Below are 24038 nucleotides of genomic sequence, written 5' to 3' on the forward strand. Positions count from 1 at the left end.
TGAAAATCTGTTTGGCACGGACCTCCCTTCCGCTGGGACTCGGAGCTCTTGATGGGGCCAGAGTGGCCTCGTCTGGGTGACACTGAGGTCTGTGGGTGAAAGTCCTTGGGGTGGGGGTGGGGGGCTCTGCTCCTCCCCACTTCGTTGTGGGTGGTCTGAACACCCCGCCCCCACCCCCCCATGGCTCCTTCTAGCTAGTGGTGACTGCACCCGGCTGCCTCTTCCTTATAACTTCCTGTTTTGAGACGCAAAACTAGGCTGCCCTCACAAATGGATAACTTAACCCGCTAGGGGAGGTTTAATTCCACCAGCAAAGACCTGCAGGGATCTGGAAGGGGGACCCGGTTCTCCCTGGAGGCGCTTATGCTTGGCCGTTTTCCCGATCACACCAGCAGAGGGGAAACGGGCCACAGCACGGCTGCAGCCAGGGTTTCCAGATGTTTCCCAGCGCGTCCAGCTGCATTGGGACTGGCCCGAGCGTCCGGCGATGCTCCTCCACGGCGCGTGAGATCGTGTCCATCACCCGGTAAAAGGCGGGCTCCGTGTCCGGCGTGAGGGCGTGCGCCTCGGAGGGGTCTCTGGACAGGTCGAAGAGCAGAGGTGGGTCGTGATGGGCCACTTGGTCCCCGAAGCACGGGCAGACCCCTCTCCCGTAGCAGGCGCCAGCTCCATATGGGTGGAACACTGGGGTCGTGTAGTGGACTTTCCACAGTCTTCCTCCTGAGGGAAGGACACGAATCTCAGAGGGTTGACCTGGAGAAGGAGGATGAGTTGAGGTGGAGACAGAGGACGGGTGTTGGGAGAAGCCCAAGGGTCTGATGCAATGAATGGAGGGGCAGATTGGGCAACTCAATAAAGCTACAAAGGAGTGAGTTCCTTGTGTGGTAGGTAGTTCCAGGCAGGATGCTCAGAGGCTTACAAGGGCACTAGCTGCTCTCATGAAGCTTGCTCCAGGGCGCTGGGCAGCTAGGGAAAGGAAAGGAGGGAGGGAGGGAGGGAGGAAGAAAGGAGGGGGCAAGCTATAGCAACCAACCTTCCTCTCTGGGAGGGCACCCATCCTAGTTCTGCCTCAGGAAGGGATTTTGAAAGAATAGAAGGAGGGACGGGGGAGGTCGCTGCACTGGCCTCCTGCCCAGAGTTGGGTTGTGCCAGCTGCACAGCCTGTCCTCCCGGCTTCCTGCTGCTCTGGGAGGGAGGCCCCCATGCGTGTATCCCGACAGTGAGTCTGGAGAAGCCATGTGTAACCCAGGGCGGGGGCAGTAGACAGGGGGCGTATTCCCAACGTTCAAGCCTCTTCAACAGCACCCTCCCTCACTGGCTTCCCAGAATCACCCACTGTCTACTGACCTTGAAAAAACATTGAGATATTCGCCCAGTTACTGTGAGATGAGAGGTCATTAACGGGCAGCCACAATGTAAAAGAACAAACTTGAGCCTGGACGTAGATTACAATAATATGGAAAATAATGGATGAAAAGGGAGGGACGTTTAAAGAAAACAGTCTAGGGGCACCTGGGTGGTTTAATCAGTTAAGTGTCTGACTTCAGCGCTCATGATCTCACAGTCATGGATTTCAACCCGTCATTGGGTTTGCTGCTGTCACCGCAGAGCCCTCTTCAGATCCTGCCCCCCTCTCTCTCTGCCCTACTCCTGCTCACTCTCTCTCTCAAAAATAAATAAATATTTTAAAACTGTGTATGTTATAGGGGGCACCTGGATGGCTCAGTCAGTTAGGCGTCCAACTTTGGCTCAGGTCACAAACTCACAGTTCACGAGTTGGAGCCCCGTGTCGGGCTCTGGACTGACAGCTTGGAGCCTAGAGCCTGTTTCAGATTATGTTTCTTCTTGTCTCTCTGTCCCTCCTCCGCTCACACTCTGTCTCTCTCTCCAAAAAATGCTAAACACTAAAACACTAAACACTAAACAACAACAACAAAAAATCTATGGTAACTTCCTCAAATAAGGGAGATCCCAAGAGGTATTCCTTCACCCTTGATTCCAATGGCTGGAGACTTCTAGAGGATGGTTTTGAGGAATGGAAAGATAACAGTTAAATCACAAGAAGGATACAGTCCTTCCCAAACAGTGGAGGAAGAAAAGAAACACAAAACCTATGCAATCATAAAGTCACAAATCCAATCAATCCATAGGGCAAATCCAAAAGAGAGGAGAAAATGTCAAGGCACAGAAGAGTAATAGAAGGGAAATAGAAATGAAGAAAAGTAACTCAAATGAATGAAACCCTGTTACCAGAAGACAAAGGTGGCAGCCGAAATCAATTGTGTGTAAAATTCAAAACTAACAGTTCTACAGTAAATGCAAGAGCTGAATTAAACAAAAAATTTCTAACAATGGAAAACCTTTAGCAATGCCACTTAAGTTATGATGGAGATCAGATGCATAGAAATATGGAGGCAATTAAAATACAATGAAATTAGTAGGGATGGGAACAATGTGCTTGATGAAATCAATATTTTTTAAACAAAAAGACTAAGTAGAGGGGCATAACGTGACTCAGGAAAATCTGATATTGTAAAGATAACCAACCTTCTCTCAGAGTCAGTTTATACATGGGATGCAGAGCCAAATCATAGTCCCATCGGATTAAAAAAAAAAATCTTGCAGTGGATCCTGAGTGGCTCAGCTGGTTGAGCATCCAACTTCAGCTCAGGTCATGATCTCATGGTTCGTGAGTTCGAGCCCCACACTGGGTTTGCTGCTGTTAATGCAGAGCCCACTTTGGATCCTCTGTCCGCTTCCCCGCTTGCACTCTCTCTCAAAAATAAATATTTGTAAAAAAAATAAACAGTAAAAAAAAGCCCTTGCAAATGATTTTAGACTTCTTTTAAAAGGCCAGTTGGGCCAAAATAGCCCAGGAAGTTTTGAAATGCAAAAATTATTTGGTATGCATGTTGCTGCTTATATCATAAACTCGTGATTCTTACGAGGATGAAATCATGTCGTTGAGATAAAGTGGTTGGGACAGGTGGAGACCAATGTAGGTTAAGAGCACAGGTTTCAAAGATGAGAGGCAGACTAGAACACCTGTGTTCTGGAAGGCCAAATGAAATCCCCTAAACAATGGTACTATGGTGATAAGGTGACTGACCGCTTGCATCCGGAAGCTGTGAGGGGAAAACACTGTCAAGAGAGGGATAATAAGGGCTCATGTGAAGCAGAGCCATGGGAGTACAGGCCAAGACATGACTCCGTGTTCCAGAGAACTCACCGTCACGTTGGTGCCAGCGGGCTGCGTGCAGAAAATTCTCGCAGTAATGCAGCAGGAATTCGTGATCTGAGTGCTGTGCTGTCCCCAGCAGCAAGGGCAGCATGTCCCGGCCATCAATCACCCTGCAGACGAGGAGCACAGGGACTCAGGGGTGCAGCAAGGATGCACGGAAGGCATGCTCGAGCCTCAGCAAGTGTAGGGAAGCACTGGGACAGGTGCCTCCATTCTTTGCCAACATCACCTTTGGCTAAAGTATCCCCAAGGACCCAGCTATTACCAGACCGACCCTGTTAGGAATGCAAACGTAAGCCGAAGATTCTGTGACCTGTCTCTTTGGTTTTATACTGTACTGGGTTCTAAGCCATTGTAGCCTACGGTGCATTCATCAAGACTGAGTACCATTTCCTTGCCTGCCGCTCGTCCTGCTTTTGTGTTCCCTCCCCTAGCCCCACCTGTTGGGTTTTCCTCCCTCTTCCCTTCCTTGTCTTCTCCGGTTTCCAAGGTGTGACTCCATCCCACTCAGGACCGAGGTCTTCTAGGGACTCCGGTTCCATTTTCTCCACACTTTGTAGGAGACAGCTGAAACCCACTACTTGTGATTTGCAGGGATGGCCCTGAGCATTTGATGTCCTAGTGACGGGGTCCACTGCTTCAGGGTGGGAAACAGGTCTGTGTTTCTTTGGGACTTGCCCACCACTTCTAAAGCGGTAAAGTTGCGTGGATGTATCGGGCCATTAACTTTCCCCATACTTGAAGATAATCAAATGACTTTATGGACGACTGCAGCGATCCTTCTTGATTTTTCTTAATTGTCTTGATTACTTTTCAGAATCTTGAGGGTCATATGTAAATCACCGATACTGAGGATAGGTTTTGACAGATGCCCATGGAAAGGGGATCTTTTTCTCTAGTTTCATTAATGTTCTTCATCGTGTTTATATACACATAAACATATATATATCTTTATATATATTCTTATATACATACACACATATATATAATATATAGTATTGGTTTTGTACATGTGTGTATCCTTATATATATCCATATATACACACACATATAATATATAACATTGGTTTTGTGTGTATATATACACACACATATATACACATAAATACATGTCAAATTTTTATTTTTAAAGCAAATGATAAATTAGAAATTAATTTAAAGATTAGCACCCAGTTAGAAAAAAAAAAAAAATCAACCAGAGATATGATATTCAATGCAAGAAAAAACAGAAGAATGTTGACTAAAGGTATGAAATACTCAACCTCTCCAGGGATAAAATGGTGGAAATTATAATACACACATATATGTATATTTGTATATACACATATGAGTAATTTTATATAAATTACCTGTACAAAATTTACATTTATCTTAGCTCTGTTATGTTTTAAAGTAGACATCTCGCATATGTCTGCTTGTGGTTCCTAAGGAAAATTTTGACAAAATACACGAAGAGATTTATCTGTAAACGGCCATACGCTTTGACTCAGGAATTCACCTTCTAGGGGATTCTTAATAAGGAGGTAATCATGACAGACAATAACATGATAAGACAGTATTTTTTTTAAAGCGAGGCTAAAAATTATAAGGGGATGGTTGAAAGAAAATACCATGAAGGCATTACATTTTTTGTCTGTTCAGAAAAATGTCTAAATATACATGTATTTACATGAATATGCATAAAATATGGAAAACGTATCTAAATCATATCTAAATCTACATATCAATAGATCTACATATAGATAGATCGACATGATATATATCAATTTATAATTGTATGAGAATCATATATTTCTTATATTTTTGCATCATTATGATTATATACATAATTAATTAGATTATGAAATAATATTATTTTCTATTTCCCCAAAAAGTCTCTATAATTTTTAAGACAAAACAATTGGAATCTGTACAAAATCTCTACCACACTACATGAAAAGTAATTTCCCACGATGAATTGTTAGATTTTTTCAATGGCCACCATAATAACATGGCTCCACTTATGAATCAGGAGAAGGGAAATAAACATTCTGTGTATCAAATGAAGCGGACAGCTGATCCTAATAGCTCATAATGGGGGGCCTGGAGTGTTTTCCCAGAAACTGTTATCACGGGCATGTCACGCAATGCAGAAGTGACAATGACATTTCACATACACGTTTGTCTGCATGCAAAACTGAGCTGCTTGAGTTTCCTTGGGCTGTTAGGTACCTGTCCTGGGGCACCTCACCGCCCCCCAGCTGGACCACGGTGGGGAAAACATCCATCAGGCTGGTGGGCTCGTGAATCACTCGGCCGACCGGCAGCACCCCAGGCCACCGGAAGATCCCCGGGACGCGGATGCCGCCTTCCCAGCCCCCCATCCCTTTGCCACCTGTGTGTAAACACGAACAGAAAAGAATGTGATCGGGCCGTATTTTTTTGGCAGTGTGTTTTACAATCCTTGGGGTACATCTGATAATGATATGTCTGTGGTTGATAGCATTCTAGTTTGCATATGATGTGGCCACCACGGGTACCCACCCTCCTTGGATGCATTGCCTAATTCCTGAGTCCCTCCCTCAATCAATGGGTAATCAAACTGTGGCCCCTCCACACAGTGGAAGCTTAGCCATAAAAAGGAACACGGCACTGACACGTGCCCCGATGTGGGCGGACCTGGGAGAGGCATCGTGCTCGCTGAAAGAAGCCAGTTGTCAAGGACCACGTACTGCACGATTCATTTACATGAACTGGTTAGAAGAGGCAAACAGAGAAAGAGTTGGTGGTTGCCAGGGGCTGGGCACAGGGAGGACCCGGGAATGACTGCACATGGGTACTGAGTTTCTTTCTGAGGAATTGACCGTGTTTTGCGATTGAGCGGTGGTGATGTTTTCATAATTCTGTGATTCTACCGAAACCACAGCGTTGTGCAAAAGAAAAAAAAAAATCAAGTTTCAGTATGACAAATTATACTTTCTATCCTGAATAGAAAAGCAGAGTCTCTGGTGACTCTCTTGACATGCATGGCCCCATTCCAAGGGAAGGGTGGGGAACTGTAGGGTGGAGATAAAGACCAGACACAAGGATCTGGGACTCTCCCTACCTTTATAGATTCCATTCGAGCCGCCATACTGGTTGTTTCGGAGTCGAGACTCTAAAGATCCCCCATGATCCGACGTAAAATAAACCAGGGTGCTGTTGGTCAAGCCTTCCGTGTCCAAAGTATCAAGGATCTTCCCTGCAAACAATAGACGGCATGTGAGCCAGTCAAACGGGAAGGCCGTCTTAAACCAAAGTCTTCCGTGCGTGGTGGAGTATTTTGGAGCTCTCCATGAGAATAAGCCTTTAGTGTTAGCACATGAATGGGAGCGAACGCCAGTGTAGTCATGCTATCCCGAGCATCACCGACCCAAGGTTCATATACACCCTCAGATGCACCCCATTCTGTTTCCAACATGCTTCAGGCAAGCTACACAGAATATATTGCATAGGAAGAAAAATAGCAAAAATTTAAAAAGGAGGCAAAAGAAGATTATGGAGTCAACCATGCTTCCATTAAACAAAAACGAAAAACGAAAAACAGGGGACACCTGGGTGGCTCAGTCGCTTAAGCATCCAACTTCAGCTCGGGTCATGTTCTCACGGTTCATGGGTTCAAGCCCTACGTCCAGCTCTGTGCTGACAGCTCGGAGCCTGGAGCCTGCTTCGGATTCTGTGTCTCCCTCTATTTCTCCGGCCCTCCCCCTGTTCATGCTCTGTCTCTCTCCGTCTCAAAAATAAATAAATGTTTAAGATTTTTTTTTTAAATGATCATACTGTGGTTTGGTTGTGTTTGAAATTGGAGCACAGAGGCACTAAGGCTATAGAAAAGATTCCTTAAATGTACCTTGGGTTCCTTATCTTGATGGACTTAGGGGGTTCTTAGCTCTGTACTGTAGAATTTCAGATTCTATCACTCAGTAAGTGTTGGAGTACATACACCTGCACATGCATTCATTTAGCAGATTTTCCCCCAACCGTGACATGGTGAATTCCATTTTCAACACTCAATATCCAGGGTGCCTGGGTGGCTCAGTTGGTTGGCCATCCGACTCTGGATTTTCCAGTCATTTTTCATCTTTTCCACACAAGGACCATAGTGGTAGTGGTGAATGAGTTCGCCCTGAAGAAAATGGCATCACAAAGTCCCACGGGGGGACGCGATGTGACATCAATCTTTGCCTACAGGTCTCACAACCGTCACTATTTTCTCCAACAGTTCATTCAAGTCATACATTTTCCTCCAAGGTGATGTTTTCGGCGAATTTCTTAAAGTACGTTTTCTCCTAAAATCTGATTCCCATCATTCTGCATCTCTTGGCCCTCTCCGTCCACCGGCGCGTCAGCCCGAGGGGACCCGAATCCTCGTGTGAGGAGCAGGGAAGTGTGTGTGTGTGTGTGTGTGTGTGTGTGTGTGTGTATCCATGTACTCATGGGACAAATGTGCCCTTTCTGTCATTCCGGGCATCATTCCAAACGCAGGGGATGCACTGGGAGAACAGGGCAAGACAATCCTACCCCATGGGGATTTTAAGCTCTGTTCTCCTGGGGGAAAATCCAACATCAACCCACCTAAGACAGTGTGATGAGAAGAAACAAAGCCATCAGAGAGATGAAAAGGCTACAATCGCTCGCAGCCTTGCTGTGCAATGAGATCGCACTGTTCACACTGCCTCTTCTGTCTGTAGTCTGCATTCATCTCCTTTCCTGCTGCTGTTTCCGGAGAAGCAACCATCCAGTCTGCACGGGGAAAAGGCACTTACTTACCCAGCATCCAGTCCATCTCTTCCGTGTTATCCCCGTACAGCCCGTGGACACTCTTCCCGCGGAACTTCTCGGTGGTGATCAGAGGGGTGTGCACGTGTAGAAAGGACACAAAGAGGAGGAAAGGTGTTTGCTTGTTTCTGAGAATAAATAACACGACTGGGTTTACTTTTACGTAAAGCAGAGACCGAGGCCCTAGAAGACACAAAATAGGGATCTAGATCGTCATGTCCTTAAAGAAGTCTACCTGCTAGTGTTTAATGTGATGGCGTCACCCTTCTAAAGTCTGTTGAGGGGCGCCTGGGTGGCTCAGTTGGTTGAGCGTCTGACTCTGGCTCAGGTCATGATCTCACGGTTTCTGACTTCGAGTCCCACATCGGGCTCTGTGCTGACAGCTCAGAGCCCACTTTGGATCCTCTCTCTTGCTTTCTCTCTTCCCCTCCCTTGCTGGTTCTCTCTCTCTCAAAAAGAAATGAAGAAACTTAAAAAATGGCACAGATATGACACGTATTTTTTTTCCTGGTTTTTAGCAGTTTATAGGTGTATGTGCCTCTGGATCTGAAGGTAAGACAATTCCAGGTGGCTGGAGTTTACTTAATTCAGTTATTTATTTCATTCAATTATGTCGGTATAGGTTCCCACCTCAATCCTTAGTGTATAGGATAAAGTGATATTGCATATTTGGCTTTCTTTTTTTTTAAGTTTTATTGTTAAGTAATCTCTATATACAACGTGGGGCTCAAACTCACAACCCCATGATCAAGAGTCCCATGCTCTACAGACAGAGCCACCTGGGCTTCCCTAGCTCACTTTATTGTAAGAACACAGCATAGAATACATATAGCACACAAACAATGTGTTGATCGACTCTTCATGTGATCAGTAAAACTTCCAGTCAACAATAGGCTATTAACAGTTACGTTTTGGGAGAGTCAAAGTTATTCGTGATTTTCCTCAGCACATGGTGTGGGCGTCTCAAAAGCCCCACGTTGTTCAAGGTCAACTGTACTGTCAACATCATTTCAGACTCACGTTAGGCACTTCCATGAAAAGAATGTTCTGGAACATGATCACAACCTCATCACCACCAAGTGAACTGGGGTTCACCAGGGGTCCCCCTGCCCCCACTTTACTGGAACACCCTTGGGGAGCATAGAAACCACCTCTGTTTGGCATAGCTTTTCGTCAAGTCCCTCTGGGCTCTGACACAGTAAGTTCCTTGTTACTCAAACTCACATTTAGCATAGAGTTACCAAGAGGACAATGTAGTTCTGATGATAGAGCTTTAAAAATATTTAGAATTTATTGTAAATCTACGGGTGTTTCAGTTTGTTTTGTTAGTTAAATACGGCCGGTGGTGATCAGCGGGTGCTTATGCAATGGGACTGACTCAAGTGGGGCTCAACTGAACATCATCTATGACACAGTTTACCAAAAACGTCTTTCTGGGCTACGGTGATTTCACTGGTCTTATCCTCATTATAGAAAAAGACTTTTCAAAATGCATTTTCACCATGGACCAGAGCCCTAGGATGAAGCCAACCCTTCCTTGGATGCTCACCTTTGGATGAAGGACGAGACCTCTTTGAGAATAAGAGACGTCGTCCTTGGAAAGTGCATGGGTTGCTCAGTGATGGTGTGGTTTCTCATCAGAAAGCAGTCTGCGTGAACAATCAGGGCTCCCAGGAAATACGAGGTCGTGAAGAGTAACATGGCAGCCATGGTTGACCAGATGACAGGAGTCCATGAGCCTGACGTCAGGTGGGTGAGTTTCCCAGCGGTGAGCGTGAGGGCAGCCAAGGCCATGATTTGGAAGCAGACGTTGAGTTTCCGCTCCATACCTGCACGCTTCTCTGACAGCTCCCAGCGGATGCAGTCTCCCATCATGGAAAACGGCATTCCGTAGAAATGGTCGAATCCGTGGTTGAGAGGGTGGTGGCAGTGATCGTTGGAAGATTCACAGTTGAGACCCAGGTGCCATTTCCCTGAAAGGCAAAATAGTTGGGTCATTGGTTAGTGGGTACCGTGTGCTCGCCACATTCCAGGCACTCTGCTGGGAGCGGAAAAAGGGCAGGACAGCAGACGGGTGTGAGTAGTGCTCACTGTGATTTGAAGCACAACCTGGACCCGGACCTCATGTGGCAGCGTTAGGGGCCGTATTGTCCCCTAGGCTGCTGTGACGAATTACCATAAACGTGGTTGCTTAAAACAACGGGAATTTGTGCCGTCGTAGTTCTGAGGCCAGACGCCCGAAATCAAGGGGTGACAGGGTTGTGCTCCACCTGTAGGCTCCACAGGAGCATCTTTCCTGCCTCTATGTCTTCTGGAGGCTCCAAGTGTTCCTTGACTTGTGGTCATATCCCTTCCATCTCTGCCTCTGGCCATACTGCCTTCTCCCCTTCTGTGTCATATATCTCTCTACATCTCTCTCTAAAGGACCCTTGTCCTTGCACATAAGACCCACGTGGGTCATCTAGAACAATCTTGTCTTCTCAAGATCCTTATTTTATTTTATTTTATTTTATTTTATTTTATTATTTATTTTATTTTTTCATTTGTGAACATAACTGTGATGTTTATTTCATTTATTTTTTAAATTTACATCCAAGTTAGTTAGCATATGGCACAACAGTGATTTCAGGAGTAGATTCCTTAGTGCCCCTTCCCCATTTTTAGCCCATCCCCCCTCCCACACCCCCTTCAGTAACCCTCTGTTTGTTCTCCATATTTAAGAGCCTCTTCTGTTTTGTCCCCCTCCCTGTTTTTATATTATTTTTGTTTCCCTTCCTTTATGTTCATCTATTTTGTCTCTTAAAGTCCTCATATGAGTGAAGTCATATGATATTTCTTTCTCTGACTGACTAATTTCGCTTTAGTTCCATCCAGGTAGTTGCAAATGGCAAGATTTCATTCTTTCTGATTGCTGAGTAATACTCTATTGTATAAATATACTACATATCTTTCTCCATTCATCCATCGATGGCCATTTGGGCTCTTTCCATACTTTGGCTATTGTTGATAGTGCTGCTATAAACATGGGGATGCCTGTGCCCCTTCGAAACTAGGATACACCTGTATCCCTTGGATAAATGCCTAGTGGTGCAATTGCTGGGTCGTAGGGTGGTTCTATTTTTAGTTTTTTGAGGAACCTCCATACTGTTTTCCAGAGTGGCTGCACCAGCTGCATTCCCACCAACAATGCAAAAGAGATCCTCTCTCTCCGCGTCCTCGCCAACACCTGTTGTCGCCTGACTTGTTAATGTTAGCCGTTCTGACAGGTGTGAGGTGATATCAAGATCCTCAACTTAATCACATCTGCAAAGACCCTTTTTCCATAGAAAGTAATATTTTCAGCCTTCAGCATGTAGGACATGATATCTCTGGTGAGCATTATTCAATCTACTGTGCCTGAATTTGCAAAGGTCTCTGGTAGGTCAATAAGGACGGCACAGGATGCTCAGATTGCTCTAGAAAATGCAATCTGGGGGCGCCTGGGTGGCTCAGTCGGTTAAGCATTCGACTTCGGCTCAGGTCACGATCTCGCGGTCCGGGAGTTCGAGCCCCGCGTCGGGCTCTGTGCTGACAGCTCAGAGCCTGGAGCCTGTTTCAGATTCTGTGTCTCCCTCTCTCTGACCCTCCCCCGTTCATGCTCTGTCTCTCTCTGTCTCAAAAATAAATAAAGGTTAAAAAAAAAAAAAAAGAAAATGCAATCTGCTGTAGTCAGTGGGGAAAAGATTTCTTGACTTTGGGATTGTCCCTCTCTTTGTTAAAGCACTGAAATGATGGTCAGGGTCATGGTGGACATTAGGTTCTACAGAACACAACTGTCACGTTCAACCAATGACAGGTGTTTAGCTTCTCTACTGTCACTACTAGGGTATTGACAAAGAGGCCTGTGTATCTTCCCACCACCCCAAGTGGTGCCTCCCATCCAGAAAACCTCATCAATTTTCCAAGGAATGTTCCATGTGGGTAGACTTCTGTCCCCAAAACAACAAAGAGCCTATCAGATTTGATGGTCAGCGTATCAGGTGGTCTTGCTTTTTTTTTGATCAATAAATGGCACTGTTAATAAAAATTATCAGTATAAGATGATAACGATAGTGACAGCTTGGTCCCCTCTCAAGAAACTGCTGTCCCTGATTGTACTTACACATGACATGGTTTGTTGACATACAGAAAAGTAAGCATGGTATTTATGGAAGCAGAGAGGGAATGTACTAAGAGGCACATTTCTAAGTGGAATTTAGGGGGAAATTGTTGGTCATTTGGTGACATTAGAAAAGAGTTTTCTGATTTTTTTGTGACAGTGCATCAGCAAATAGTATGACATGCTAGATGTTTCATTAAGCGGACATTTCTTGAGCATGTACTTTGCACGAAGCAACCTGCAGGTATTAAGGTCGTTCCTGCATGCACGGAGGGAGCTTTCTGTCCGGTGGACGATCCCAGTGTGTCATGACCACGTAATTTGCAAGCTTTATGGTTGAATATCCTCTTCATATAAAAGTAATGTGATTAATACTTTAAAAACTGCACATACCTATTAGCCCAGTGGCATAGCCTCTGTCCTTTAATATTTTTGCAAACGTTGTCTCGTTGGTCGGGAGCCCTCCAGATACTCCCGTCCACTGAAGAACACGATAACCATTACTGGAAACCATACCTTTGAGGAATCATTTTCAAAGAAATGTTACCATCACACATCGACATTTGCCATTATGGTTAATTTTTCATGTAAAACAGGCAGTGAAAAATTAATTGAACAATTAGCGAAAACACTTAACTGTGCTGCTGTGTGAAGGTTATACACACAAAGAGGATGAAAGGACACAGGAACGGGAGTTAAAATTGGTTTTATAATTTCACCAAACTCTTGATATAACCCAGGGGTTCTCAAACTTGTCTGCACTTTGGAATCATCTGAGAAGCTTCAAACTATTCTGAAACCTGGTCGTCGATCCAGAGAGCTTGATGTCAGTTGGTTGGGGGTGGAATTTGGGGTGGGTTGCAAGACGCCCTCGATGATTCAAATGTGCCAGCAAGGTGGGGAGCCACGGCTATAATTCCTACCAGCCCTGACATACCCAAGGCATGGACGCGAGTGTTCCAAAAGGTAGGTTAAACATTTTTCTGAAGTTCTGAAGTATACAGTTGAAAACCACTGACTTAGAAGGTGCTCTATGCCCCCTAGACCATTTTCACCAATGCAGCTCAGTCTTACTAGGGAAGAACCACCTGGTTCAAAGAGTGAACACAGTTCCCACTGATCACCTTTTGGGGACCTGGAGAATTCTGTCTGAGATTTTCCAAACCTTTGAGAATGCATCTGACTCCGCAGGAGACTAGGGGAACATACGTAGTTCTCGGCCATAACAAAGACAGGTGGGGTGTTTCAGCTTAAGTTGGCCAGGATTCCTTCTTCCCTGGGACATGAGAGGGTGCCAGAGACCCATATACAGGAGGGTCTGTGACAGTTCATTTGATATGTCACATGGCCAGGCCAGTGTCGTTATTCAAACACCAGCCCGTTACTTCAGATGGTGCCTTGAAGGCCTTTCAAGATACGGTTGACGTGTACGATCAATTCGCTTTAACCAAAGGGGAAAACCCTTGATATGGACCTTCTTCGTCCTTAGGGTCCAAGAACATCACACAGACTTCCAACTTTTTGTCTATTCCCTACCGAAATGCCCCATCTGAGTCACGTCATTATCGGTGGGGCTCTATATCTGATGGTAAAACGACGGCGATATCAGATTATTCTCTCCCCACGATACCAGTGGACCCATGCTTTAATACCTGCGTTAGAGGAGTTACAGGGAACACGCTCTTCTCCAGAGCCATGGTGAGACATGAGGGAGAACAGACCTGATCGGAGAGGGTATCTGCCCGTTAAGAAAGCAGCCCTGCTTGGGGTACACACTGACGCGGCCGCGAGGTGCTGGGTGAGCATCACACCATCTCGTGCGAGGCGGTCAATATTTGGAGTCCTGCAGAAGAAACACGAACAGTTTTGTTGCTGAACAAAGACACACATGGGTTTTTTGTCTACAAGAACTGCTACATATTTCACAGAAAAATCAGCCCGTCACCATTTAGCACAGCAAGGTGTTCTTGGGAGTGGCCAAAAGGCAGTGGCCAGAACTTCGGACGTCACGTGAACCATGAGAGGACCTGAAAATTCGACCTCATGGCAGCCGCACGCTGTCGTTGGGACTCGAGGGTGAGATTCAGATGACACTTCCTGGTGTTGGCTGAGTTCAGTGCCCAAGGGCAGTTAGAATGTGACCCAGGTGATGGAGTGAGGTCATTCTACGTGAGACGGGCTAGCGATGACAGGTGAGTGTGGTGAGGTATGTTGGGGTGACGGGGGCATGGATTTGTGTGACCGAAGCAGGGCTTTCCAGCGGGGAGCACGGGAAAAGTCACGCATGGTTGGGTAGGCTTGACTTGATGGACAGAAGTGGAGGGTGAGGAAGCCCTGGTGTTTGACTTAGACGCAACACCAATGAATCTTTGGACACTGTCCCTCATGGACTGTGCGGATAGAAACCACGTTTCAAAGTGAAATGAGGAGTCACACGTAGGAGGCATCTGAGCTGGGGTTAGCGCTGGTGAGGGCAGAACGAGGGGCGAGGGGGCGTGGCACGGACGTGTGCGGAATCCGGTCAAGGTCCGGACTGCACACGTCAAAGGTTTGACCCCCTGTCAGTGGGGTTTTCATCGAGACGCCAGAGGACCCGTTCTCAGATCCTTGCCTGATGGTGTCGTTGCCATAGCAGCCAATGTCGCCAATGCCGAAATCGTCTGCCATCAGAAGAAGGATGTTTGGACGCGAACCAGATAGATCCCTGCTGGCGGAGGGCGTCACACCCAGAAGTGCGCCGACTGTCACAGCTAGCCAGGTCCTGCAAGACAAGGCACCAACGAAAGCTTAACGCTGCTTTCCAGTTAAATAGTGACGTTTGTAGGGGCGTCACTAGGGGACTTGGATATTGCATCGTGCTGTGGAAGGGTTTGACTACATTTCTCAGGTATTTGAGTTTTGTTTTAAAGTTGAAAACAATTCACCTTCTGGATGGTTTTTTTATTTTTTTTTAAATTTATATATTTATTTTGATAGAGCATTATGGAGAGGAAGAGAGAGAGAGGGATGGTTTTTTATTTTTTATTTTTTTAAATTTGTATATTTATTTTGATAGAGAGAGCATTATGGAGAGGAAGAGAGAGAGAGGGAGAGACGGAATCCCAAGCAGGTTCCGCACTGTCCGCACAAGCCTGAGGTGGGGCTTGAACTCCTGAACGGTGAGATCAAGACCTGAGCTGAGATCGAGAGTCGGACGCTCAACTGACTGAGCCACCCAGGTGGCCCTTGATGATTTTATCTGAAGTGTAAACATTTTGTCTTTGGAAGCCCTGGGGTCTGTTATTAGGACTCATACCATGACTGAGGAAAGTCCTTTTTTGTGGCTTGGATCAGGTCCCCAGAACAGCTACAACTCTCTGCCTTTGCCTCTTCCTCGTTTTTCTTTAAACAAGTAAACTGTGTTGAACTTGGGTCTCTGCGGCCCGTTGGTGGGAACTGGGCCACGGAGTCAGGGCCCAAGTCAGGGCAAAAGCTCACCAATGCCATCTGGTGATTCTGAGTCTATGAAAAGTCGCAGTATATTCTAGCATGAATGTGAAAATACCAAAGACTGGCACCGGGCAGGGGGGGTGGTGCCTTTCCTACCACTATCGCTACCATAACCGGGGCCTCTGTGGGGGCCCTCCTGTTTCTGGAAGTCTCTGTGGGCAGGTGCATATACAGAGGGACAAGCGTGTGCCCATCCCCGGGGCCATGAAATCAACATGGGATCTGAGTCTCCAAAGAAGATTTGCGGTGTGGGCATCCCGGAAAACCAGACGACGCGGTTTGGGAAAAGTGGAATAGAATTCCTTCGAGTGGCTCCCAGATTGCAGACTGTGGGACAGCGATATAAACCCCAATTACTAGGTGTGCCAGAGCGCTCCATCAGTGCGTCCTGAGCGAGGGGGCGTCAAGAAAGGTAGAGACGCAAACAGAAGACTGGCGACTGCACGTGTTTCTACCTTACCAAGCGTGCTCCAGACGTAACATGTTCTCTTTCCGCTCGTGTTTCCTGTAAGAAACAAGGACGTGTGTAATAACGATGTTCAACACGTAAGATAGTACCTACCTATCGAACGGGAAACTTTGATTCGCTCGGATCGTGTCAAGAAAACCTTAAAACAGCTACCGAAAACTCGTAAGAATGGTCTTCTCTGTCAGAAAGGCTTTAAGGAAGCTGAACGCTGTGTTAAGAATGTGCACCGTGCATCTGTCATGGGCAGGACGATAAATACTTGGGGCTTTTCTGCCCACGTGGCTGCTACCCCCACTCTGCCTTTGGAACGTGACTGGGTGTCACGGACTTCCACTGAAACAACGTTTACAGATCCGGTCAGCTTTGTTCGCCCCACGAACCGTAGATGCCCGGTCTTTTCATTTATTCGTTTGTTTTTAATGTTTATTTGTTTTTGAAAGAGAGAAGGACACAGAGTGTGAGTGGGGGAGGGGCCGAGAGGGAGACACAGGATCGGAAGCAGGCTCCAGGCTCCGAGGTGTCATCACAGAGCCCAACATGGGGCTCGAACTCAGAGATGGTGAGATCATGACCTGAGCCAAAGTCGGACGCTCAACCGACTGAGCCACCTAAGAGTCCCTCTCAATTTTTTTTTTTAAAAGATAAGGACACAGAGAAAGAAAAACCCTTCAATGCAGTGTCTTCCCCGGGTGGGAAGAAATTGCACGCAGCTTCCCGGCTGTCCTCCAGACCCCAGACAGCAAGCCTGCCTTCCCGGCTCTGCCTGGACCTGCTCCCGAAACCAGCTCGCTTTCCGGTCTCCGGGATCCCAGCCACGTCGAGTCCACAGGCTCTGAGACCCGTTCACAATCCCGTCTCCATGCTTCCCCACCTCTGCATGATTTTTCTGGTTCCTTTCAATCTGGTTCCTTTTTGCAATCACCCCAGCGGTGTGTGTGTGTGTGTGTGTGTGTGTCTGAGAGAGAGAGAGAGAGAGAGAGAGAGAGAGAGAGAAATGGGGTGGGGGGGACCAGTCAGTGATACTTTCACGCTTCTGTGGGCTTCCCAGTTACCTGGCTGGCTGTGCTCCGTTGGGGGCCGGGCCGCCTGGACCTCAGGGATCGGCTGGCGGTGCAGCAGGGGGCACGGCTGGTCCTGCGGGACTGTCCTGAGGCGGCCGCCAGTGCCCAGGCCTCCTCGGCCGACCGGCCGGCCGCACGCATGTGCACAGCGTCTCAGTCCGTTCAAAGCCACAGCAAGGACGTGGAGGAGAAGCAAGTTCGGTTGTGCAGAGAGTGGCCGGGCCGTGGCCAGCGGCCTGTTGGTACAGGAGACCTTCTGTTACTCATTAGAACACGCAAGGCGCCAGGGGGTCAGCGCACAAGGCTCCCGCGGGGGCCGGTGACTCATTCGTTCCCCAGCGGGTGGCAACCTCCTGACCTCTGTCCACAGCTCAGGGCTCTGTGCTGGGTCTCCCTCCAAAGCGGCCAACCGGTTGCCTTGAAAATGCCCCTCCCCAGCTGCTCGCAGCCCGCGCCCCTTCCCCTGCAGCCTGCGTCTGCCTCCGCAAGGAAAAGGGGGAACAGAAAATAGGTGTGCCTTGCGGGCCAGCAGCATCACAGGCCAGGAACTTCGCAGCCGCCGAGGCGGATGCCCGCGCTGGGGAGCTGCTCTGGGGTTTGAGGCCATTGCTCTTGTTTGTGTCTGTTCTTTTCTACTCACCGGGGAGCCGGCTTCCTCCTGCCGGAGGCACAGCCGTCACACCAAAGACTTCCTTTCAAAGGCTTTCCTGAATCAGACCTTGCTGCGCATTCCCAGGCGTGCCGTCCCATCAACACGTCCCCCCTCAAAGCCCCTTGTGTGTGTTCACCACCCCCCCCCACCCCACCCGGGGGCCTGAGCCTTGCAGACTTTCCACTGGGGGCTCCCGCCTGGCAGATAACAGCAGTCTTAATGGCTCCAGGCGTCCAACATTCTTTGTGAACTTAACAAAGGACGGGAACAGGGTTCCGCCCCGGGGATGCGGGTGATGGAGGAGGGCCGCGGGACTCCTTGTGTTTTGTGGACTGTTTGCTTTACTTTAGTTTTTTTAACCCGACTAAGCGGAGACACATCTTGGAATTTCCACGTGACCTGTGGTGCACCCCACCTCGCTCCCCGTTGAGGGGTAAGACCAGAGGCCAGTAACACCTCCCGCTGCCCAGGTTGTGACCGCCCCAAACGCCTGCAGACTTTGCTGAATGTGGCCTGGCACCAAGATGGCTCTTGCTGAGGACCCCCCAGTGATCCAGCACTTTGCAGAAGGCTTCCTGGCGCGTACTGACCTTCCGCTGCCCTGTCACAGTCCTGCTGGGCAGGTCGCACACTGAAGCTGTCAACCCGGACTTACAGCCTCTCCCCGTTTCTCCCCTTGGCTACTTTTTCCAGTGCACGCCCCGGAACGGGATCCTTGCGTGTTTTTGGTCTGGAGTCATTTGGGGCTCTGAGGTGACGTGTCACTGTGTGGGTACAGAGTGTTCCCAAATTCCTACCAGGATCCCTTCTGATGGGGATTGTACCCCCTGCCCTCCGGGCCCTCGGGCTTCCTCTGTTGTATTTGCATTGATGCTGCAGGGAACTGGAGTGAGCTGTATTGTGTTCTCTTCCCCAACAGCCCAGGCGTCGGTTACAGGCGAGACGCGCTGCCCTGGGAGAAGGTCTGTGGGCAGAGAGGGCGCTGCGGGGGAGGGGGGGAGGGGACGGCGTGCAGGATCCCAGGACTGGAATGTCTTTGAAGTATGACCTCCTTGCAACGCTGGCTCCTTGGTTGTGTCTCCAGAAATTAAGGAGCTCTGGCTGAAGATCCCTTCCCAGGGATGATGTGCCTGTCTTGCCCACGGTAATGCTCGCGTGAACATCACTGCTTGTCTGGCTCCCGTACCCCGTTTTCACAGACATAATAAGACTGTAAAACAGGGTACAATCAAATGAGAAAAAAAATCTTGTGATAGAAGCAATTGTACCTATCTATCTATCCATCCATCATCTATCTATCTGTCCATCAATCATGTATATATCCATCCATCCATCTATTATCTATCTATCTATCTATGTATCTATCTACTTTCTATCTATGTAATCTCTATCTACCCATCCATCATGTATCTATCCATCAATCATTATCTATGTATCCATCCATCCATATATCCTGCCATCGATACATCTATCCATCTATCCTTCCATCATATCTATCTATCTCCATTCATCCATCCATCCATTCATCCATCCATCCATCATATCTATATCCGTGTATCTATGTGTCTATGTATCTATCTATCTATCTATCTATCTATCATCTATTAATCATCCATCCATCCATCATCTATATCTATCTATTATCTCTGTCTATCTATGTATTTATCCATCCTTCCATCATCTATATCTATTATCTCTCTATCTATCTATCTATCTATCTCTCTATCATCTATCAATCATCCATCCATCCATCATCTATATCTATCTATTATCTGTCTATCTATGTATCTATCCATCCATCTATCCATCCATCATCTATATCTATCTATTATGTCTGTTTCTGTCCCTATCTATCTATCTATCTATCATGCATCCATCCAGTGTATGTATCTATCTATGTATCTACTTGTGTATCTATCTATGCATGTATCTATCCATCTATTATCTATCCCCTATCCATCCACCTATAAATCCATCTAATATCTATCTATCTATCTATCTATCTATCATCTGTCCCATCTATGTATCTATCTATCCATGTATCTCTTCATCTATTATCTATCACCTACCTATCCATGCATCTATTATCTATCATCTATCTATCTATCTATCCATCCATCCATCTGTATATCTATGTATCTATTCATCCCTGTATCTATCTACCTATCTCTATCTTCCCTCGAAGCATTTCTTCTATCATCTATTGTTCTTGGAGTGTCTAACTGAATATTGCATGCTGTCTCAGTGCCATTATGTCTCCAGGTATCAACACAGCTAATGACCCTCACCTTCCTCAGAGGTGCGAGTTGCGGCCACACATGATGCAGTGTTTGTAAGACACATGTAGACCACAAGACAAAAGCTACTCTTGAAAGTTGGCGTCAGAACTGAAGATGGTGAAATTCTTGTACATCTACCCTCTCGTCGCTATTTTGAAAGTCTAACTGGAATCCTTGGTGGAGATTTTGGTTTTTTTAAATTATGCTGGCAGAAAACGTATTCGACTTAATTAAGTCTCCTTAATTATACATGAGTATTTGGTGGCAGTTGAAAGCTGAGATGAAATATTCCTTTGGTAAATAAGTATGTAACAGCTGCCAGGTAGGTTATATTTAAATATAAAGATAATTGACAGACTGGAGCAGGGCACAACCTTGGTACTTAATAAACGTTTAATTATAATAACGAGCGCATTCTCTTGGAACCGTGGCAGGAGGCTGGACGCACAGGACCCGTGTCCACAAATGTAGGAATTGGAGAAACCCCTTGTTTCAAGTAAGTAAAATATGTTAGGTTCATATAATTAATGTAAAAGACGTTAAGTTAAACTAATTCCAGTTTGGCGTGCTGAAATTTTTAACGGTCAACAAGGTTGAGCATGAAGGGTTGAGTGTTAGTTGTATTAAATCATCTCTCTCTGTCTCTGTCTCTCTGTTTTTTATGTTTTCTAGGATTTTATATAACCGGGAGTGTGAAATATTATATATTCTTTTTTGTGGCTTTTTTTTTTACTCAGCCTAATCACTTGGAGATCCCTCCCTGGTGTTGCCTGTGTTGTTGACAGTTTGCTCCTTATGGTGGCCGGATGGTATTCTATAGGATTCTAGATATCCCAGAATTGATTTACCCACTCACCTGTGAGGGGATATCTGTATAAAATTGTATTTTCTGGAGTGGATGTTAAGTGTTTAAGAGTATTTATGGTGTTTCCAGGAAGACAAGTAGGGAGTGTAATCAGAGGTCTTGGAGGTGTGTGACCTTTGCTTGGTAGTAAAATGGTAAAATCTCTACGAGTAAGTTTGTAAACTTTAAATTTTGCTCTTTCTTTCTTTCTTTCTTTCTTTCTTTCTTTCTTTCTTTCCTTTTGTTTCTTACCCCCTCCCCCCTCCTTCCCAATCCCTTCCTTCCTTCCTTCCTTCCTTCCTTCCTCCCTTTTCTTTCTTTCTTTCTTTCTTTCTTTCTTTCTTTCTTTCTTTCTTTCTTTCTCCTTCCTTCCTTCACTCCTTCCCTCCTTCACTCTCTCCCTTCCTTCCTCCTTCCCTCTTTTTTCTTTCTTTCTTTCTCTTTCTTTCTTTCTTTCTTTCTCTTCTTTCCTTGTTTCTTTCTTTCCTTGTTTCTTTCTTTCTTTCTTTCTCTCTTTCAACTATCTGTTATCCTCCTTGAATGGGATAATGTACCATTGCAGTGAATGAACAAACACTAAAATATTGAAAACCACAGGTGGACCCATACCATAAGAGTTTTGCCAATTTAGAAACCAGGCTTCTGGTCTCTGAATTTACTTCATAGTGGTGTCATTGAATGTTTTATTAGTGGAATTTTTCTTAGCTGAAAGCAAGTAATGAGTTTTTCTCATCCTGTGAAAAACATGGTTTTTTTGTATGAATTGTTAGTGGGGAAAAAATAACAGACATATTTAAATTTTTTTCTTACTGTTGCGTATTCCTTGTTATATTTTATCATAATGACGTTGCCAGAGTCACTGAAGATCAGGCAGGTTGGAGGAAGTTTGGGGATTGATGTGAATGTTTTTAGAAGTCTCTCGGATGCGTGAGGAGACCCAAGGTGATAAAGCCATACTCCACGTGTTCAATTCTTTCCAGAAGGACTCAGTAAAACAAAGCCCTCGCAAAACCATCGACTTCAGTTTTCAGTCTCATATATAAACTAGGGAAAACATAGAAGAGAATCACAGATGATCCAGTCTCAATCCACAGCTCTGGATGAGAAAATCGGCATCTTGCAGGATGAATCAATAGCTTTCGATACCACCCGAGAATGATCTCCGATCAGGCTGCTTCAGTGCAGCCTGCCACGGAGACAGGGCCGAGTCATGCCCCTGGGGGACACTGGGCGATGTCTGGGAGTAACTTCAGTCGTCATGTGTGGAGTGGGGGTTCTCATAGCAGGTGGCCGGTGGAGACCAGAGACACCGCTCCTCCCCTCCACGCGAGAGCCACCCAGCCCCCGATGATGCTCTCAGTGCTGACACTGAGAGATCGTGATCCGTGGGGACTTCTTTATGCATCTCTGCGTCGCCTGCCTCGACTCTCTCCGCTGCAGGGCTTGGCTCTGAGCACAGGGCAAAGAAAGGACTGGCTCCGATGCCTGGAAGGTCTTGGCTAGTGGGTCTTAATTAGAGAGAGTGTTTTAATTAGGCTGCAGTTGACTTTATTGGTTGACCCTAAGCTACAGCCCCACTCCTGGAGCCCACTGTATCCGCGGAAGAGTGGCACAAATCATATGATTATCCCCGTCCTCCAAAGCGTGAGGCCATGACACCCAGGTGGCATCTGTGTGCCCCTGGATGAAAGGTCCCGTCAAAGTAATTAGTGTTTTCATGTCAGCTGCGGTTGACGAATGCCTCGCAGGATGCTCCAGCTTTACCATCAAAAAACCCTAAAGGATCGACGCGTACATCCTCTCTATTTTAAGGAAAAGAGCACAGAATTCCGCACTAAGAGTGTATGGCGGGTTGATTAGCGATGTCACCGCAGCACGATTTCAGCCGGCTTCAGCATGGCATATTTGAAAGCACTGTGATGGGGCGCTTGGGTGGCTCAGTCGGTTAAGCGTCCGACTTCCGCTCAGGTCACGATCTCGCGTGATCTCGCGTGATCTCGCGTGATCTCGCGTGATCTCGCGTGATCTCGCGTGATCTCGCGTGATCTCGCGTGATCTCGCGTGATCTCGCGTGAGTTCGAGCCCCCCGTGGGGCTCTGGGCTGACAGCTCGGAGCCTGGAGCCTGTTTCGGATTCTGTGTCTAGCTCTCCCTCTCTCTCTGCCCCTCCCCTGCTCGTGCTCTGTCTCTGTTTCCCTCAAAAACAAATACACATTAAAATAAAATCTTAGGGGGCGCCTGGGTGGCTCAGTCGGTTGAGCATCCGACTTCGGCTAAGGTCACGATCTCGCGTGATCTCGCGTGATCTCGCGTGAGTTCGAGCCCTGCGTCAGGCTCTGTGCTGATGGCTCAGAGCCTGGAGCCTGCTTCCGATTCTGTGTCTCCCTCTCTCTCTCTGCCCCTCCCCCATTCATGCTCTGTCTCTCTCTGTCTCAAAAATAAACAAACGTTAAAAAAATTAAAAATAAATAAATAAATAAATAAAAGCAGTGTTGCCCTGAACACCCTCACTCCTGCGTGTTGCGCGCTGGCCGAGCATTTGTCCAGAGTTAGAAATCACAATATTTTTTTAATCTACTATTTAATGGCCACGTACCCCCACAGAAGCTTCCACTGGCAGCACAAGTGCCCGCTGTTGACCCTGGAGAAATTACTGGAGGTTTGATAGCTATACGGCCTGGTGATGCTTAAAACGTACCTGTTCCGGTCGCCAAAGAGGCTAAGCCTACAGCGATGTGCTCGTTAATCGTGTCTGTGTGCTGTGAGTTGCCTGTGGACAACCTATGTCTGATTTTTACGGTATCTTTATCCCTTGTCCGATCTATTTATAGAAAATATTGCAAGTGTTTTCTCCTTCTCTGAACATGCCAGTTTTGCTTTGCTGATGGTGTCTCTTGGCACAGGGAAGTTTTCTGGTCCCCCCCCCCCCACTCCCCTACAATTACTTCTATTTCTCTCCTCGGGCTGGTGTAACAAATGGTCACAAACTAAGGGCAGGGCTGCTGAGACCCAGGCAGGGAAGGATCACTGAGATCCAGGCAGGGCTGTGCTTCCTCCAGAGGCTCCAGG

General features: G+C 46.8%; 1 protein-coding gene across 1 annotated transcript; it reads right to left on the minus strand.

The window, feature by feature from the left end:
* Positions 1-275: 275 nt before the first annotated feature.
* ARSL (arylsulfatase L) lies at positions 276-17225 on the minus strand. The gene is made up of 11 exons (XM_007091013.2): positions 17187-17225; positions 16126-16170; positions 14788-14937; positions 13898-14019; positions 12570-12692; positions 9588-10011; positions 8030-8166; positions 6327-6461; positions 5453-5615; positions 3230-3351; positions 276-720 (listed from the first exon to the last, which is right to left on the minus strand). Exons 2-11 carry the CDS (start codon positions 16146-16148, stop codon positions 362-364), a joined length of 1758 nt encoding a protein of 585 aa, XP_007091075.2. The 5' UTR covers positions 16149-16170; positions 17187-17225; the 3' UTR covers positions 276-361.
* Positions 17226-24038: the final 6813 nt, after the last annotated feature.

Source organism: Panthera tigris, chromosome X (assembly GCF_018350195.1).
Source record: "Panthera tigris isolate Pti1 chromosome X, P.tigris_Pti1_mat1.1, whole genome shotgun sequence".
In the NCBI taxonomy this organism is placed as follows: Eukaryota; Metazoa; Chordata; class Mammalia; order Carnivora; family Felidae; genus Panthera; species Panthera tigris.

Bases quoted from the DNA above. Each gene is read 5' to 3' on its own strand.
- ARSL (XM_007091013.2), bottom strand. From the start codon at position 16,148: ATGTTACGTCTGGAGCACGCTTG. The intron at 14,938-16,125 runs GTAAGGTAGAAA...CTTGTCTTGCAG, and splicing joins TTACGTCTGGAGCACGCTTG to GACCTGGCTAGCTGTGACAG. The intron at 14,020-14,787 runs GCAAGGATCTGA...TTTCTTCTGCAG, and splicing joins TATGGCAACGACACCATCAG to GACTCCAAATATTGACCGCC.